Source organism: Sprattus sprattus (genome assembly GCF_963457725.1).
Source record: "Sprattus sprattus genome assembly, chromosome: 15".
Lineage (NCBI taxonomy): Eukaryota > Metazoa > Chordata > Actinopteri > Clupeiformes > Clupeidae > Sprattus > Sprattus sprattus.
In genome coordinates, this window is record NC_137913.1 from 3594264 (window position 1) to 3613474 (window position 19211).

The following is a 19211-nucleotide window of genomic DNA, read 5'->3' on the forward strand; positions in this document are numbered from 1 at the left end:
TCCAGGACTGAGACCTTGAACAGGATAGGGTTAGGGTTATTCAGTCCAGGACAGAGACCTTGAACAGGATAGGGTTAGGGTTATTCAGTCCAGGACTGAGACCTTGAACAGGATAGGGTTAGGGTTATTCAGTCCAGGACTGAGACCTTGAACAGGATAGGGTTAGGGTTATTCAGTCCAGGACTGAGACCTTGAACAGGATAGGGTTAGGGTTATTCAGTCCAGGACTGAGACCTTGAACAGGATAGGGTTAGGGTTATTCAGTCCAGGACTGAGACCTTGAACAGGATAGGGTTAGGGTTATTCAGTCCAGGACTGAGACCTTGAACAGGATAGGGTTAGGGTTATTCAGTCCAGGACTGAGACCTTGAACAGGATAGGGTTATTCAGTCCAGGACTGAGACCTTGAACAGGATAGGGTTAGGGTTATTCAGCCAAGGACCGAGACCTTGGTTTGGAACAGAAGACTCATGCTAGTAGTTATTTCTACCAGTTCCTATAGGGAGAAGAGGAATTTGAAATTGATCGGCTGCTTGAGGGTCTGTTACGCCCACATAAGCAGCCGTTAAAGTCTCAAGTTGGGGGCTTTTTGGTGCCAGAGGAACATCATTTCAAATACACACTGTAAATTGTTTCTTCCAGGAAACGTTTTGTCAGTGCTGATCCACTCATCCGTTTCATGCTCTGAGTCTTTCAGTGAACTCTGTTTCTCTCTCTAGTAAGCCGAGGTTCCACTGTCTTGCCTTCAGTGAACTCTGTTTCTCTCTCTAGTAAGCTGGAGTTCCACTGTCTTATGGATTAGCCAATCGCTTGTCAGTTCAGCACTTGGGCTTCGTCACTGGTTTTGTGGCCTGTAAAACGAATAGAGGCCCTTTGCTTGCACAGCTGAAGGATGTTTCAATGTTCTCTCTCTCTGTGTGTGTGTGTGTGTGTGTGTGTGTGTGAGAGTGAAAAATATTGAGGTAACAAAATTGAGAACTTGAACTGAGTCAACTCCAAAGAGTAATCTCTAGATCAAAACCCTATTTTAAATGATTTCCTGGTCGATTAAATTAACATAATTGTACATTAATCGTTTTCCTTAATTCTGGTGCAGTCGTCAAGTTTCGTCTTTCAGTCAAGGACATCTCATTGTTTACAGTTTGTTTTAGCCTATAGTTTGTTCGTGACAACTCGGGGGTGTTTTTTTCTCAGACTTGAGATCTCCCAGTTCAGACTACATGTAAACACACTGATTACTCGTTTAAAGGAATCATCCATACATTTTATTTGTTGGGCACCAAGGTTGTGTACAACTGTGTCCCTGTTTATTTTGACACTGCCTCTTCATACACATCATGCAGTTAAAAGGTTTATAATCGCTGATTTAACCACGCTGTCCGTTGGGCATACTGATAATCATGACAAATTGGCCAAACGACGCGCTGTACTGAGGTGTAGCTCCGACTTCTGTTGGTGTTTCAGGACTTCTTCCCCCTAACTTGGACCTCGGAAACATCCGAGTTGTCTCGAACGCACCACTAAACCCTGTGCCATCCACAGACGCGAGTGTGATTGAGAACTCTGTGACGAATGGTCCGGTTTGAAAAAGGGTCAAATAGTAGGCTATTTGTCATGGCTGCATAATGTGGTGGCCTACGTCCCTATTGAAACATTTAAAAGTCTGCTGCCACGCTGGCGCTTTACGAATGCGACTGCCAAGCCTTATATTGCTTTCAGCTATTCATATGATTGGAGCGAAAGAGCCCAGAAACATTGCCATTTTACAGTTCGAGAACTCGGAATATCCAAGTGTTGGTCCCACTGATTTCAAAAAGGGGCTGTACCACTAGATAGGCCCGTGTTCTTAACTGTTGTATTTGGGCTACGTTCTGATTGCGTCACAGTCCAGGATTCTGAAACTTGCCCTGTTTCGAGACGTCACAGTCGCATAGAAAGACAGACACCGCCGTTGCAAAACCAGTCGTGATGGCTGTTGAGGTCTGCAGCGTTTGGGATGAAAGCACGATGAGATAAGGAGTGAAAACGCTGTCATCTCCAGTGCAACCTGAGCATAGCCGACTTGCTTGCGTATTTGTGATATAAGCAATGCATGCGTAAACAAGTATGAAACGCAAAAGCGAAAGAAAGCGACCAGACTCGGGGAAAAGAGTCTGTGCAGCGAAACGAGAAGAGGCGGAGCCGAACTCAGACATTTATATCGGCATAACAGGTAGGCTGTGAGGACGGGGCAACATCAAGGTTGAACTAGTATTTTTAATTTGACGATCATGGTCGCACAAACACACTAACTGTAGCCTATGTCACCCTTTGATGTAGCCTACGTTATAGGACGCTCGATCTGGCCGACGTTGTTGCTAAATCATTCCCCATATTCTTAATTAAAAATGGCGACACCGGTGGGTAGCAATTGCAAAAACAGGAGGAACTAGGCTACTTCAGCCCAACTTGCGGGATGTAGGGCAAGATGTAGGTGTATTCATGTAGACGAAGTCTAAAGCAGTACTCTAGGCATGATGGTTTACGATTAGCCTATGAATAGGTCACACCAATGCCCGCTGCTGACACGTTCAGAAGTTCGAAAGGTTTCAGGCAAATAAGGCCAATGTGTTAAAGGGGTTTTCAAGTTATTGTAACCTATCTATCGTAGCCTACGTTGGATGCTTTATCTTCTGACTGAAAACAACAACAGACAAAAATCCAGTAAATTAGGCTACAACATTTGTTTTCCTTGAACAGTAGTAGACGAGAATGCGATTCCAGAATTAATATTGCAACATATAGGTTGTCCTATGTGCATAGTGTAGCCCCAGACTGCTAATCAAGCTTCGGTCATTTTAAAGCCACAAAACCATTTAGATCTCCTTGTATCTACATCTATAGATTGATTTAACTATTTTCTGTTTCCAAATTATACTTTTTTTCTCTCCGTTGCATCAAATCCACCCCTTAACCTATTCCAATTGCACTGTCTATGTGCATAAATCGACCTACAGTTTACATTGTATCACAAATCTGAGATTGTTGTTCAAATTCATCTGCATTTCTATTGGTTGGGCTTGGCTATTCTCCTAGCAACGGTTTGGGCATTGCTCCAATTAGAATTGTTAATTTTTCCTTCGAACTTTAAAATTCTAGAGCGGTGCGTGGATTGACTGACGTCCTTCCTAGAAAGAGCGTTTCTTGTGGATGGGGTGGTGACAAACTTGACTTTGCCCACATATGTAGATTTGCTCACAAGAAAGGTTCGGGACACGGGTTGTATTCCTCAAGCTATCGAATCCTCGCAAGAGTAGGATTGTTACATTGTAGATGTTAAATTGTTTCCAAACGGTAACTGATTGGAATGAACAAAAGCTAAGAGGATACTTTTGCAAGTCTGTTTCAATAGCGGAATGCTGTAAGCTTGCAATTTGTTTTGCTTCTACAGCAGGTGAGCTTTGTCCACGCTCTTAAAAACTAAAAAAATTCGAATCGAAAGAAAGACTGAAGAAGTCTATAACCAAAGATAGCGTAGGCTACGTTAACTAGCCTACAGCTTGAGTGTCTGGTAGGCAACGTCTCAGTAGGCTACTTTTAAGTTCGGCCAACTAAGATCAAGTATGTATTCAAGAATGTCTTTTCAAGGAAATGAGGTAGAAAAAAGCATTGAATTCATTAAAGGTAAGTGCTTGGTCTATTTGGTTTTGTATAGTTTGCATTCTACTAGCTGGTAGCCAATCGTTTTAATCACATGCTTCCGGAACGCAGATTCAAATTCACGTTTCGTGTGCCATGGTGGCGTGGTTGTACTGAGGCTACATTGGTTTATGGCGTAACAATGCAGGCCATTACTTTACATCGTTGTAAATTGCATTGTGCAATGTTGTGACCATCAACAAAACGTTGCATTGTTGTTCCCCTGATTCATTATCTCTATGTTTGTGTTCTTCTAGATCAACTCTACTTTGCTATTCTCCAACACAAAGTTAAAAGCACTGCCGAGAGGCACGGTTTTTGCATCGACGATGAGCTGTCTTATGAAAAGTAAGTGTGATTTTTATCCTTTAGATGATTTGCTCTCTCTTGTGAGTGGGACTAGCTGTGTTGCAGACCAAAAGAAGAGCAAACCGTTTTCTTTATAACTTTTACTGTCTGTTTGTCGTTTTCCCACATATTCTCCGAACAGTTTGGGAAGAGTAACTAACTGTATTGTCTATTTCAGCTTCTATGCGGACTTTGGCCCGCTGAACTTGGCCATGTTGTATCGGTTCTCCTGCAAGCTCAGCAAAAAACTGAAGGTAAACCCGAAAGACCTCCACACCTCAAGATATGTAAACAGCGCCATGTAATCTGCTTGACCACTAGCGCGAAATAATCAAAGTCCGGATCGCCAGTGCTGTAGATATGGCACACGGCCCATGGAAACCTGCTAGTTGCCTGTCGGTCACTATCCTGTCCCTAATGTGGGGTTATGCAGTCCATGATCTGTGCCTTGATGAATGGTGTGAAGAGTTGTAAAAAAATATATATTAGTGCATCTGTAGGGTAAATTGACTTGACTTGTGTGTGTGTGTGAGAGTGAGTGTCCCTCAATATTACAGGTGCAAAGCAACTGCACAACCACAGTATTGTTTACCTAATGTGGCAAATGGCATACATAGAGTTCAATGGAGTTGTGTTCGAGGGGAAACATGGTGGTCGTGGCACGAGTGGCATATTACTTCAACGAAATATCATATGTGATGTGTGGTATTGTCTTCTGCTTGCTTTTCAGTCCTTCACGCTTGCAAAGAAAAAGATCATTTTTTACTCCTGTGGAGACAAAAAGAAACAGGTCAATGCGGCCTATTTGATTGGCTCATATGCTGTAAGTAAGCCTGAGTTTTGCCGTTTTTGTTTTAATGTAAAAACTATGTTGTATTTAGACATTTTCAATGTGATTATGTAAATATGCATGTCAAGGCCTCATATTTGTCATCTATATGATTGTATTGTGTAAGAGAATCCAAATTGTGTGATTTGGCATTATCAGTAGTCAAACCAAATGTAGCTAGTTTGTGAACCTGATTATATTGATGTACACCAGATAATATGTTGTGATCAGTAAAGGTATGATGTATGTTTGTATATATGTAAGATGCATATAGTAACTCTAACAACAATTCTCTTGTTGATATGCAACTCAATGGTTTGCTCCGTATCCCTTTGACCTATTTAAACAGCCTTGACTGATTACATAATCACATGGCATGTCAGTGCAACTCTCTGACTGTATATACAGGTGGCAGGCAGGCTGCCAGTGGTTTGTTTGATGGTCCAGGAGGAAAAAAATACCTGAAGACTATTTATTTAACTCGTTCGGCTCTCAATGTAGTGTTTACAAGTTTTAGTAGGGATAGGCGCGCTCTACTTCCAAAAATAAAAATGTGTTTTTGGGTGCGAGTAAAAGAATATTAAGACCAGTTTATTTCCACAGACGCGTTTCGGCCTTAAGCCTTCGTCAATGTGTCACAGTGTGTCACACTGACGATGGCTTAAGGCCGAAACGCGTCTGTGGAAATAAACTGGTCTTAATATTAATGAGAAAAGCTTGAGCATGCGGTTTTATTCTATTCAGTGTTTACAAGTTCGCCATCAGTTGCACACATCATAGGTGGATTGTCTGTACAATACAATCATTTGTGAGTTTGATGGGTTTTGTAAACTTTTCTTTTTTACTTCTTCCTCCCTCCCTCCCTCCATCCCCCCTCCCTCCTAAAGGTGATGCACCTTCAGAAGACTCCTGAGGAGGCCTTCAGCCTGTTGGCGTCTAGACACGCCACGTTTCTGCCGTTCAGGTAAGCATCTTATGAGTTTGGTACCAGATGCACTCCAAACAAGCACCTGGACCTAGCAGCAGGAACCCCCAGGGGCACTCCAAACAAACACCATCTCAATTCATAACTTCTTCAGAAAGACCCACAGCCCTCCCTGGGGGCAGCCGTGGCCTACTGGTTAGGGTTTCGGGCTGGTAACTGGAGGGTGGCCGCTTCAATCCCCGACCAGTAGGAAAAATGTGTGCTGCGGAAATGGTAGAGCACTGCTCTCCCATGCCCACATCCACGGCTGAAGTGCCCTTGAGCAAGGCACCTTACCCCAATCACTGCTCCCCGGGCGCTCAAAAGCAGCTCACTGCTCCGGGTTAGTGTGCTTCACTGTGTGTATCACTACCCTGGATGAGTGTGTGTGTGTCACTATCTCTGCCATAAGCATAGTCACTAGTCACAAGGGCTCATTTCCATTCTCTTAGGGCCAAATGCACCATCAATATGGATCACCATCACAAGAAACAAATACAAGCCTTTTCCTTATTAATATTTTTGCACAGTGTCGAGCGTAGACCCTTTTACATTTCACTACATTCGTGTATGTGACAAATAAAGAACTTGAACCTCATGGTTGACCAAGGTGACAGTTATGCTAGGGGAGGTATACTTGAAATACATATGACTGCATTTACCTGTCATGGATTATTCTGTAGCATGCTGAGACTAAACTCAGAATGTTTGGCCTTTTCAGGCTGTTAAAGTTTGCCTTCATTCAGATGACCTACATATCAGACTGATATACTCTGTGGTTCTCTGTGTATTCTGTCAGGGATGCCTCCTTTGGAACTTGCATGTACAATCTGAATATTCTGGACTGCCTGCGAGCTGTACACAAGGTATGTGTTCAACATGAGGGACTGGATGAAGCATTTCACTGACTGCCTGAATGAACTGTGATCTCTTTTTTTTTCTTTTCTTTAGTTTGTTTATTGTTTTTCCAAGCACAAATACAAAAACACAAGATAATGATATGTGGTATATGTCTAGGGCACAACAGAGAAAAATGATTCAGGAAACTGAATTAAGAATGTATTACCACGCATTGTTATATGAAAACAACAGCACACAGAACACCCCACCCACCCATACATATAGTGTGCATGGCATATACTATGTGAACTGTGATCTTGACCGTAAATCCCACCTGGTGGTGTCTCCTAGGCGCTGCGCTTTGGATGGCTGGACTTTTCCCAGTTTGATGTGGAGGAATATGAACATTATGAGGTAATGTCTGAATCCTGTTTTTATTTAAATCGTTGCATTAAACAAGCCATCCACTGATATTACGTTTAATTTGGCTTTCAACACAACAAGTCTGTTGCTGTGTGGTGCTGCGTGGGCAAATTATATTTCAGAGTTTCATCAATACGCCCCAGACACTGAGAACGTGTCGTCTCAGACAGGCTACTGAAACATCTCTTCAGTTGGTCAGAGCAGCGACTTCTAGCATTCTTGTTTTTCACAAAAGCTCATATTGTGATCCATGCCTCACATGCATAACATCAAGTGTGAAGGATAATGCCTCACATGTATAATATCAAGTGTGAAGGATTATGGCTCACATGTATAATATCAAGTGTGAAGGATTATGCGGCTCATATTGTGATCCGTGCCTCACATGTATAATGTCAAGTGTGAAGGATAATGCGGCTCATATTGTGATCCGTGCCTCACATGTATAATATCAAGTGTGAAGGATAATGCGGCTCATATTGTGATCCGTGCCTCACATGTATAATATCAAGTGTGAAGGATAATGGCTCACATGTATAACATCAAGTGTGAAGGATAATGTCTCACGTGTATAACATCAAGTGTGTAGGATATTGCCTCACGTGTATAATATCAAGTGTGAAGGATATTGCCTCACGTGTATAATATCAAGAATAAAGGATAATGCCTCACATGCATAATATCAAGTGTGAAGGATAATGGCTCACGCGTATAATATCAAGTGTGAAGGATAACGCAGTGAATTCCTGTATCATGTGTGAAGGATAAAGCCTCACATATCAAGTGTGAAGGATAATGCGGCTCATATTGTGATCCGTGCCTCACATGTATAATATCAAGTGTGAAGGATAATGCCTCACATGTGTAATATCAAGTGTGAAGGATAATGCCTCACATGTATAATATCAAGTGTGAAGGATAATGCCTCACATGTGTAATATCAAGTGTGAAGGATAATGCCTCACATGTATAATATCAAGTGTGAAGGATAATGCCTCACATGTGTAATATCAAGTGTGAAGGATAATGCCTCACATGTATAATATCAAGTGTGAAGGATAATGCCTCACATGTGTAATATCAAGTGTGAAGGATAATGCCTCACATGTATAATATGAGTGTGAAGGTGTGAAGGATAATGCAGTGAATTCCTGTCCCCATTTCATTCCTCCAGAGAGCAGAGAATGGGGACTTCAACTGGATCATTCCAGGGAAGTTTCTGGCGTTCAGCGGGCCCCATCCAAAGAGCAAAATTGAGAATGGTAGGTTCACAGCAGCACGGGGTTGCACAGTTACGTTGAGAATGGTAGGTTCACAGCAGCATGGGGATGAATGGTAGGTTCACAGCAGCACGGGGATGAATGGTAGGTTCCCAGCAGCATGGGGATGAATAGTAGGTTCACAGCAGCACGGGGATGAATGGTAGGTTCACAGCAGCATGGGGATGAATAGTAGGTTCACAGCAGCACGGGGATGAATGGTAGGTTCACAGCAGCATGGGGATGAATAGTAGGTTCACAGTAGCACGGGGATGAATGGTAGGTTCACAGCAGCACGGGGATGAATGGTAGGTTCCCAGCAGCACGGGGATGCACAGTTACGTTGAGAATGGTAGGTTCACAGCAGTCTGGGGATGAATGATAGGTTCACAACAGCACGGGGATGAATGATAGGTTCACAACAGCACGGGGGAGAATAGTAGGTTCACAGTAGCACTGGGATGAATGGTAGGTTCCCAGCAGCATGGTGATGCACAGTGACGTTGAGAATGGTAGGTTCACAGCAGCATGGGGATGCACAGTGATGTTGAGAATGGTAGGTTCACAGCAGCACGGAGATGAATGGTAGCAGCAGAAAGATGCGCAGTGACCATTGTAATTCTCCTCTTTCTTAAATGCTCTTAATATGCACCTGACTGTGTGGCCATGTTGGAAAGCAGTGTAGTGAGTGAGGTTGTACACTGCTGTACGTTACCTATGGGGCACTGCTGTAACAGCAGGGTTGGTCCATAGTTCATTTATAGATGTGGGTTACTGTAACCTTACTGTACTGATCTTCCTCTGATATCAAATGAATGAGAAGTTATCCATGCCGTATCCTCTGCTCTGTCCTCACCATTAAAGTAACACTATGCAACAATTATACTTCAGGGTTAGGATTCGCAGTTTTACATAAAAAAAAAACAGCTTGAAAAAGCACATTTCAAGAGACTTCGTCAGTTTTAGTTGCTAGCATACCGTTAGCGAATAGCTATTGATCCGTTGTGCTGCTTTAATACAATCACAATGTTTATATAACAGTCAAACTGAAGTTTTGAGATGTACTCTCTTCTCTCTCTCCTAAGGCTACCCTCTACATGCACCTGAGGCCTACTTCCCATACTTCCGGAAACACAACATCACCAGCGTGATCCGGCTGAACAAGAAGATGTATGACGCCAAGCGCTTCACCGACATGGGCTTCGAGCATCACGACCTGTTCTTTGTGGACGGCAGCACACCAACGGACGCCATTGTCAGCAAGTTCCTACACATCTGCGAGAATGCAAAGGGAGCTATTGCGGTTCACTGTAAAGGTGTGTGTGTGTGTGTGGGGCAGGGAGAGCAGAAGAGACCTAGTGTGTGTGTGTGTGTTCCTTCATAGCTCGAAGACGCTTGTCTGGGCTGCTGACTCTAATGTGTGTGTGTGTGTGTGTGTGTGTGTGTGCGTCTCTTCCTTCATAGCGGGCCTTGGCCGAACAGGGACCCTGATTGGCTGCTACCTGATGAAGCACTTCAGACTGACGGCTGCCGAGGCCATTGCATGGATCAGAATCTGCAGACCCGGCTCAGTCATCGGACCACAGCAGAACTTTGTGGAAGAGTGAGTCATTCTCTCCCATTTCCTGCCGTTTCCTTGTTTTGTGACATTACTACTTTATGTTTTTATTATATATCTGTATTTGTCTTACCATATGCTTTGACAGAGTAGAACCACACACATTGCAATAGCAGTAGCTATTGACCTTCCATGCTACAATATTTAAAGACAGAAAATCTGAATATTTTAAAGACAGATTGGGGTTGTAATGTTACTGTGGTTCACACAAAGAAGCTGTCTAAATGCTTTTTAATTTTTTTTAATTTTTTTTATTTTGTTGGGCTTTTATACCTTTTTAATTGATAGTGCTGTTAAGAGTGGGACAGGAAATGAGAGGGAGAAGAGTTGGGAAGTGGAACAGGAGAAATGACATCAGGCCGGATTCAAACCTGTGTCCTCCAGCGTCAAGCCCAAATGTGGTCGGGGCTACTGCTTGAGCCACAGTGCCCCCCCCCAAAATGCTTTTTAATAATAAATAACTAACTTGACCTCGAGAGGAAGTGATCCATGAATGACCTCCCCACACAGGAAGCAGAACGCCATGTGGGCGGAGGGAGATCTCTTCCGGGAGAAGCTGAGCGAGCAGGAGAACGGCTCCAACAAGATGGCCACCGTCACGGGAATCCTGTCCGGCGTCGACGACATCTCCATCAACGACTGCAACAAGAACAGGCCGAGCCGGAACTCGGACACGAAGCTGGTGAGTCTCAGAGAGGAAGAGGAAGAAGGGTAATAGTGACGAAGATATATTAAAGACTTCAGCATGGGTGGGGGGTGTGTATGAAGAAGGGAGACATCAGTGTGTGGATATTTCCAGTTACAGACCTGAGCAATGGAAGAGCTGCTTGGCCCTGTGTGTGTTTAACTGTGTGAATGACCTTCGCGACCTCTCTGTGACCTCTCTGCAGTACGACAATGAGGATGAGAGCAGTGCCATCACTCAAGGGGATAAACTCCGTGCACTGAAGAGCAGGAGGCAGGCCAGAGCGTCCACTGGCTCCTTATCGTAAGTATCCTCCACCCTCACTACCTACTCTGACCACTAGGGGGAGCATTCACAGGCTCCTTATCGTAAGTATCCTCCACCCTCACTACCTACTCTGACCACTAGGGGAAGCATTCACAGGCTCCTTATCGTAAGTATCCTCCACCCTCACTACCTACTCTGACCACTAGGGGGAGCATTCACAGGTTCATTATCGTAAGAATCCTTTAGCAGGCCCCTTTGGGCACTACCTACTCTGACCACTAGGGGGCACTACTGTGGTCATTCTTCATACCAGCCTCATTATAAGCATTCAAAACAAGTAGAATGACCAGTTTGGAATAACAGCTCTGCTAATGGCTGGTAACCTGACGGCACATGGGTGTCTGACTGCACAGCAAGTAGGTGTGTTCAATGAGAGAGTGAAGCCTCCCTTTATGTGCTGGACATAACCCTCTGGTCATGGATCACAAGCCAGAACCATATTCTCTCTTCCAACTGACATCAGCAATCTGGACTTTAGTCAAGGTTCTAAGTGACTTCGTCTTTAACCCCTTAGACACCTTGTGATCCATTGAGGCACTACCGTTTAAGCTCTCAGAGAGGAAAACATCGGTGCTGCCTAGTGCCATCCAAATCGTCCTGTCCTCACAAAAACTCAAAAAGTCCCATTCCATATCGTTTTCTAAGTAGAAGAAATGGATCTAAATAGAAGGGTTTTATTTTTTGCGGAGAAGTCTGGAGGAAATTTCTTGTCCCCCCCCCCCCCCCCCCCCCTCCTTTCCTTCCTTGTCCTGCCTTGCATGTACCCTTTGAGTGTTCTGGAGGCAGGGATGTGTGGGTAATGGTGTATGTATGTACGTTTGACGAGGTCTTTTAATGATTTACTTCTATCCATGTCTAGACAGTGAATGATGTTACTGCATGTCCTCACCATCGCATGAGCAACCTTTAACCCTGACAGCGCATGGGCGACCTTTAACCCTCACAGCGCATGGGCGACCTATAACCCTCACAGCGCATGGGCGAGCTATAACCCTCACAGTGCATGGGCGACCTTTAACCCTCACAGTGCATGGGCGACCTTTAACCCTCACAGTGCATGGGCGACCTTTAACCCTCACAGTGCATGGCCTCGCTATTTTAAAAGGAATGTTCTCTAGTGTGTCTTCACCACAAGCCAGCAATCAAGTCCCCTCTAGGATTGACCACTCATCACTCAATGATTACCATGAATGCACTGAAATTGAAATGTTAGTGCTGTAAACTTAATGATCTGAGTGAACTGTAATCCTCCTCCCTTACATTTCATATTTATAGTAACACAAATAATGGACTTTGTACAGAATGAAAACAAAGATTGTCTTTCAATTTCTGTACCCCAGGCTTGAATGTTGGCTTGTCATAACCCCCCACCCCCCTGTGCCCTTGGTCTGTTGGTAAACTCTCCAGGTGTGTGTGTGTGTGTGTGTGTGTGTGTGTGTGTGTGAGATTCTCCTCCTTTCTTCTGCTGTGTTTTGTGACGTGTTAATATATCCTTCTGTCCAGATGGCTGGTAGCTATGGTGATCTCTTCGCTCTGTAGCCTCGCCCTGTGGTGGCTTGTGTGTGGCTCCTCCCCCTTGGCCCTCGTCCATTTGTGTATAGACGGTTTAGGAGTGTAGGTGCGCCTCGGCCCCCCCCACCCCTCGGGCCCCCACCCCCAGTCCCCCAGCCTCAGGAGCCACAGAGTGCAGTGCTGTAAGTGTGCCCCTCCCCCACTCCCCCCCCCACTCATCTCTTTCTCCTCCAATCAGCGCCCTCCAAAATCTGAACTATTTGACCAGAATGTTGAGCAAATGGCTTCGGTTAGTCTTGTTCTGTTCCTGAGACCTGTTGGTTAACTCTCCAGGTGTGTGTGTGTCTGTCTGTCTGTCTCTGTCTGTCTGTCTGTCTGTCTGTCTGTCTGTCTGTCTGTCTGTCTGTGTGTGTGTGTGTGTTTCTGTTCCTGAGACCTGTTGCTTTAAGCTTGATTGTTCGCTCCTTTTGATAAAAGTGTCTGCTGAATGGCTAAATGTAATGTAAATGCATATGCAGTGCACATAGCACTTCTAAATGTAATGTAAATGTTTATGCACATAGCATTGCTAAATGATTAAATGTTTATGCACATAGCATTGCTAAATGATTAAATGTAATGTAAATGTTTGCTCATAGCACTGCTCGAGACGGAACATGATCAGGATCAGGTTGTTGCTTTTGTTTATAGCTTTCGGTTTACATGAACCGAAATGTAAAAGCTAGCAAAGTGTCCTTCTGCAGAGCTAACATCGTTCCTTTTCAAAGGCCTGTAAAGCAGAAGTGTGCCCCTGCTGGTCAAAGGCCTGTAAAGCAGAAGTGTGCCCCTGCTGGTCAAAGGCCTGTAAAGCAGAAGTGTGCCCCTGCTGGTCAAAGGCCTGTAAAGCAGAAGTGTGCCCCTGCTGGTCAAAGGCCTGTAAAGCAGAAGTGTGCCCCTGCTGGTCAAATGTGCATCATTGTTCTAGAGGCTTGTTCTATAGTTCTAGAGGCTATTCTATTGGTCTAGAGGCTATTCTAAAGATCAAGAGGCTCTTCTATTGATCTACAGGCTATCCTATTGGTCTAGAGGCTATTCTATTGATCTAGAGGCTATTCTATTGATCTAGAGGCTATTCTATTGATCTAGAGGTTACTCTATTGAGCTAGAGGCTATCCTATTAGTCTAGAGGTTATTCTATTGGTCTAGAGGCTATTCTATTGATCTAGAGGCTATCCTATTGGTCTAGAGGCTATTCTATTGGTCTAGAGGCTATCCTATTGGTCTAGAGGCTATTCTATTGATCCAGAGGTTATTCTAAAGATCCAGAGGCTATTATATTGGTCTAGAGGCTATTCTATAGTTCTAGAGGCTATTCTATAGTTCTAGAGGCTATTCTTTATATCTTGAGGCCAGTTCACACCTGGTATTAACATGCGTCCTGGATGATCCAATCACGTATCCCACTTCCCCACTCTTTAAACTTTATTTCCACTTGCAACGACGACCCCAAGTATATTAGTAAAAGTATATTCCCCATAAAAAAAAAGCAGAGTTTGTAGCCTACAAGAGTATAAATTCAACAGGCATAGTTTAAAAACCATCCTTAAACCCAGACTGTATTGTAGTGCGCTTTGTGTGGGATGAAGGCATCTGTCCATGATTCTTATTGTTTTCCTGGTTCGGTTATATTGACAACACTCCCGCCAGTTTTCATATGCAGAGTTTTCAGATGTCCTAAGAAAACCCATGCTTACCTCCGTGACCTTTTGACCTCTGAGAAACCCATGCTTACCTCGACCTTTTGACCTCTGAGAAACCCATGCTAACCTCCTTGACCTTTTGACCTCTCCTCTCAGGGTCAGGTCTTTCCATTCAGGACTTCATTCTCTTTTGTTTTAAATCTGATCTCCTACAGATTAGAAGAGAATAAAACACCAGATCAGCATCTCGGTCGTTACGATATAGATTATTAGGGTTTTGTTTTTTTGTCTCTTGTCCTCGGCATTCTGGTGTGTGTGTGTGCACATGCTCAGTGGTTTCCCTTGTGTTCTGAAACAGGATCATTCTCCAGTCCAGCGCTCAAGCGGTCCAAGCGGTCCAGGCCCAGAAGGAGCTCCGGAAGAGGAGCAGGCTGTCTCTAGGAGGAGCCAACACGGGCGTCAGGTCAGTGGGGTCCCATCACCTCCTCTCACGCGCTGGGTTTCTCTCTTCTCAGCCATATCCATGTACACACATGAAGCTCTTTATTAGTGTTATTTACACACATGGTGCTCTTTATTAGTGTTGGGTAGTCATGGTTATTTACACACGTGATGCTCTTTATTAGTGTTGGGTAGTCATGGTTACACACGTACAGATCAGGGATGTTAAATTGGCATTGGCTGGGAAATGTTGTTTGGTATTGTGAAGTACAAACATGAAATAATATCCTTCCCTTTCATATGAATGGAAATACATTCGAGCATGATGTTATTCAAACAGATCAGGATACGTTGATTCCCTCAGCTGCTCAATGTACCAAAGGCATTTATTTAAGTGGTATTTTTATCAGGGTATACATTTTTAGGTCCGATATCCCAGACCCTACTGCTCACTCAACAAAGATTCCCTTTTTAAAAAGAGGCATTTTAATCCAGTTTAATTTTCTTTCTGTGTTACTCATTTTGACAGCTTTACTAAAAAAAAAAACTAAAAAACAGGCTTGAGTGAGCATCAGATGTCTGGTGTTCTGACTCGAGCTTTCATTAGATGAGATGCTTAACGGCCTTCTTCTTGTCAGCTCGTTCTCGCACCCAAGGTTAGCCCGGTCGCTAGGCAACCTGAATGTAATGGCGAGTGAACTGGACCCATCCCACGCTGAGCACGTAGCCACCACTCGCATCACTGTTCAGCAGTGGGACTGTAGCTGCCTAGACCCCCCCAACCACATCAACAATATCAACAACAACAACAGCTGCAGCAGCAACTACGTCCACCAGCGTCACGGCAACCACGTCCACCAGCGCCATGGCAACCACGGCCCCCAGGAGCCTGGCCCAGCCCCCCTCCCTGCCTCTCCTCTCTGCGGGGCTGCCGTGGGCTCGCAGCCCCCAGTAAGTCTTCCGCAGACCGCAGCTGAACTCTTATCCTCTTCAGTGGCATCCTCCGCATAGTCCGTTCCTTCACGAGCACTGCTCCACAAGCCATTCGGATGGGCTGGCCTCATCCACTTAGTGCTGCTCCTGCTGCTCTGAGATCAGTTCTCCTGTTGCTATGAGATCAGTGATGAGATCAGTGCTCCTGAGAGGAAAGACGCTTGCTGTTCTTTTTTTTTTCCCCTCCTCCATTTTTAGTTTTGTCTCTTTTAGCCACAACTTTTCCCACTGCCCTCCTGCTCTTCCACGCGTTCTGCTGCCCTGCTGCTCTTCCACGCATTCTGCTGCCCTCCTCCTCTTCTACGCATTCTACTGCCCTCCTCCCCCTCCTTGCGTTCTGCTTGCATGGTCTGTGGATCGACTGAGCATTACTTCCGCTCCTCTCTGACCTCATGGCCGTCTTCCCTTCACCAAGGGCTCCTCAGGGGCAGATACAGTAGCCTACCAGTCAAATGTTTTGACAAACCTTTTAATTTTTTGAAGAATAGTTTTCTTTACTTTTATTGTTTTCTACATTGTAGATTAAAACTGAAGACATTTAAACTACGAAAGAACACATATGGAATGATGTACTAAACAAAAAAAAGCTGGGTGGTATACAGCTGTAAACGATTGTGGCGAAGCAGGAATGGATCTTCAGGCAGTTCAGTCCCTCTGTAGTGGAATCTCTTGAGTGTGCGCGCTGCCTCATTGCAATAGCCCTCTCAGTATGGGGAAATACACTCTCTTGGATGCTGAAACTCTTGTGTTGCTGGCAGATTAGATGTGCCAAAGTGCAGCTATAAGACACCCTTGAAGCTAGTCAGGACTCTACCTCACACCCACCCTCAGGGGGTTAAAGGGTTACCTCAGGACTCTCTCATGCCCACCCTCAGGGGGTTAAAGGGTCACCTCAGAACTCCCGCACGCCCACCCTCAAGGGGTTAAAGGCTCATCTCAATGCCAGGATGCCAAAGTGCAGTGTACTATATTGTCTTAAAAGCTAAGCTCCAACAGTTATTTTGTCCTTGTGGTTGTCATTCAAAACTGCATTCTTCCATCTGCAAATGATAAGAAACGGGAGGTTGAGCCTCCCAGAGGGGATGTCTTAAGGTAACTTTCTAGAGCAGATTTGGACAGAACTGGGGCTAGTTTCTTCATTTCTGCCTTGCGCCACTCCATAGTGGAAGAAACTAGCGGCTATAAACCAGACCAAGATGGTTTAAAGTCAGACATGCAGTGTGCTGTTGCTATGAACCAGACCAAGATGGTTTAAAGTCAGACATGCAGTGTGCTGTTGCTATGAACCAGACCAAGATGGTTTAAAGTCAGACATGCAGTGTGCTGTTACTATGAACCAGACCAAGATGGTTTAAAGTCAGACATGCAGTGTGCTGTTACTATGAACCAGACCAAGATGGTTTAAAGTCAGACATGCAGTGTGCTGTTGCTGCTTCAGGGAACTGCTGCTTCAAACACCTCCTAGGGTGTGTCTGTCTTCAAACACCTCCTAGGGTGTGTCTGTCTTCAAACACCTCCTAAGGTGTGTCTGTCTTCACACTGAAACTTTTGACCTGTCGCAGACGAGCCGTGTCCAGAAGAAGGAAAACTCAGTCCTCTTTACAGTCAGTGTGCTTTGCAAGACCCTGGTACTTCCTTGTCTTTACTGGCCTTTAATAGCTCTCTGTATTCTTCGTGTGTGTGTGTGTGTGTGTGTGTGTGTGAGTGAGTGTGTCTGTTTCCTTTCATTTCTGCTTGCTTGACTGCATTTCACTTTAAGCGTCACGCTTCCAAACTTTAAGATGCTTCTAGATCTATATCACTGAGTGAGACACCTTCACCATTATTTCCATGAATCTTGTTTATGCGTTTGACCTTCTTTAAATACATTTGAATTGTTTAAATCTAAAAGGGCCACCTTTTGTGCCATGTCCTAATGTAGTACTTAATTGATAACTGCAGTGTGCCTTTTTAAATAAAAGTGCTGCTAGTATTATTATTATTGTTATTATTATTATTATAAGTAGTTTATTGTAAATGTTTCAGAAGTACAACATGAAAGCCAGGGGGTAAGGTTTCATGATAATGACATACTATTATTTAGTCAGTATGTAAGTACACTGTATAAAGGACACGTCATATAAAGCGGGACCTCTAAAAGTAACATGGCAACATCATTAAAGGCCGCATATAATTACCCTCTTGGTTGTTGCGAACATCTTTTAATCCTTCAACCAATTTATCTTTTAAAACAAATCATCCATTTGATTTGACTACTTCTGGTCATTTGAATATTCAGCAATCTTACAGTTTTACAGTCAAATGCAAATGATCACTTTGAAATTGAGAATGTTCAAAATTGGTAGACAGTGGGAGACGTTTTAAGTGGATGTACGTTTTAACTTCTTGGTTGTTGTTGTTTTTTCCTCTTTACAGTCAATCCATAGCCAAAGCTAGAGCACCTCTGCTGCGATGAGTGGTACAGGACGGAACTGCATGGAACTCACCATCTGGCATATTCTCTTTTAAGAATGTGCATGGGCTAGGTCTTTATAACACACACACACACACACACACACACTCAGTCTGCACCCAGGAGTTTTCTGTTGTTGTTGTTGTTCAAAGGGACATGGGACTGTTGCCTCTGCTGTGACTACAATGTTTAGACAAGTTCATTAGTACTGAAACTAGCTGATGCTGATGTTAAAATCACCGTTTTTAAAACAAACAAACAAATATTATGTTGGGTGTAACCTTTTCATTTTGCCTCAGTTAACCTGTATATAACCAGCATTTGATAATCCTTGAAAACAAGGGTGGTGTAAATACTTGTACATATTTTATATCCTTTTTTTAAAAAAATCATGTTTTCAAGGGTCCGATATCCTCATAATTTTTCAGTTATTTAAACTGTACTAATGTCCAGAGTAGAATATCATGGCAGATATTTTAATAAAATCAATCTGAACAGTCAAGGTGGAAGTCTTGTTTTCTTACTCTCCTTTTAATCTCACTGGTAAAGACACGTGCACTCGACGCATGTCTTTTGTTCATGCATGCGAACACGGCTCGTCACACGCGCTGTTTATGCTCTCGGCGTCTGGTTTCGCTTTTACATGAATGTCTACCATCACTGCCCAGTCTGGTTACCTTCACTGCACTGCCACCGAATCTGTACTCTGATAGAAAGTCGGCGGTTGGTGCACACAATACCACTGGGGATTTCAGGGCTGATGTTGAAATGTTGTTGTTGCTTCAGCAAGCAAACACTGATCAAATCCAGAGTGCTCGTCAATTGTTTTTTTGGAAAGGTAATTTTGTATATATTTCGAGCTAAAAGGCTTAGGTCTACCTTTACCATTGTAGACTATGATTAATGTAACTCTGATTATGAACATGTGCCATACTGGCTACACGGATATGGCATCAGAAGTATCCTATTCTGCTTAACTTTCAGTGGTTAAAATGACATTCTGTATCCATCTTTAGTTTTGTCCGTTTGATTACGCAATTTCGGCGCCCTCTTCCCATCCCCCTTCCCTTTAAATTAACCAAAATATCAGAAACTTTCGTTGCACTGCGCGGGAGAAACTTAAATGCGCTCATTCATTGGTTGATTTTTCTGAACCCTCGCTT

At 43.9% G+C, this 19211-nt stretch overlaps 1 protein-coding gene across 1 annotated transcript; it reads left to right on the top strand.

Moving 5' to 3' along the window:
- Positions 1–1990: 1990 nt before the first annotated feature.
- On the top strand, positions 1991–15614 carry cdc14b (cell division cycle 14B; the record flags this gene model as incomplete). The annotated part of the gene is made up of 14 exons (XM_080851912.1): positions 1991–2212; positions 3936–4026; positions 4205–4280; positions 4757–4849; positions 5743–5819; positions 6619–6685; positions 7011–7073; positions 8257–8344; positions 9427–9657; positions 9806–9944; positions 10470–10641; positions 10850–10947; positions 14521–14625; positions 15242–15614. The coding sequence occupies exons 1-14, from the start codon at positions 2107–2109 to the stop codon at positions 15612–15614; spliced, it is 1779 nt and encodes a 592-aa protein (XP_080708038.1). The 5' UTR covers positions 1991–2106.
- Between the last annotated feature and the right edge of the window lie 3597 nt (positions 15615–19211).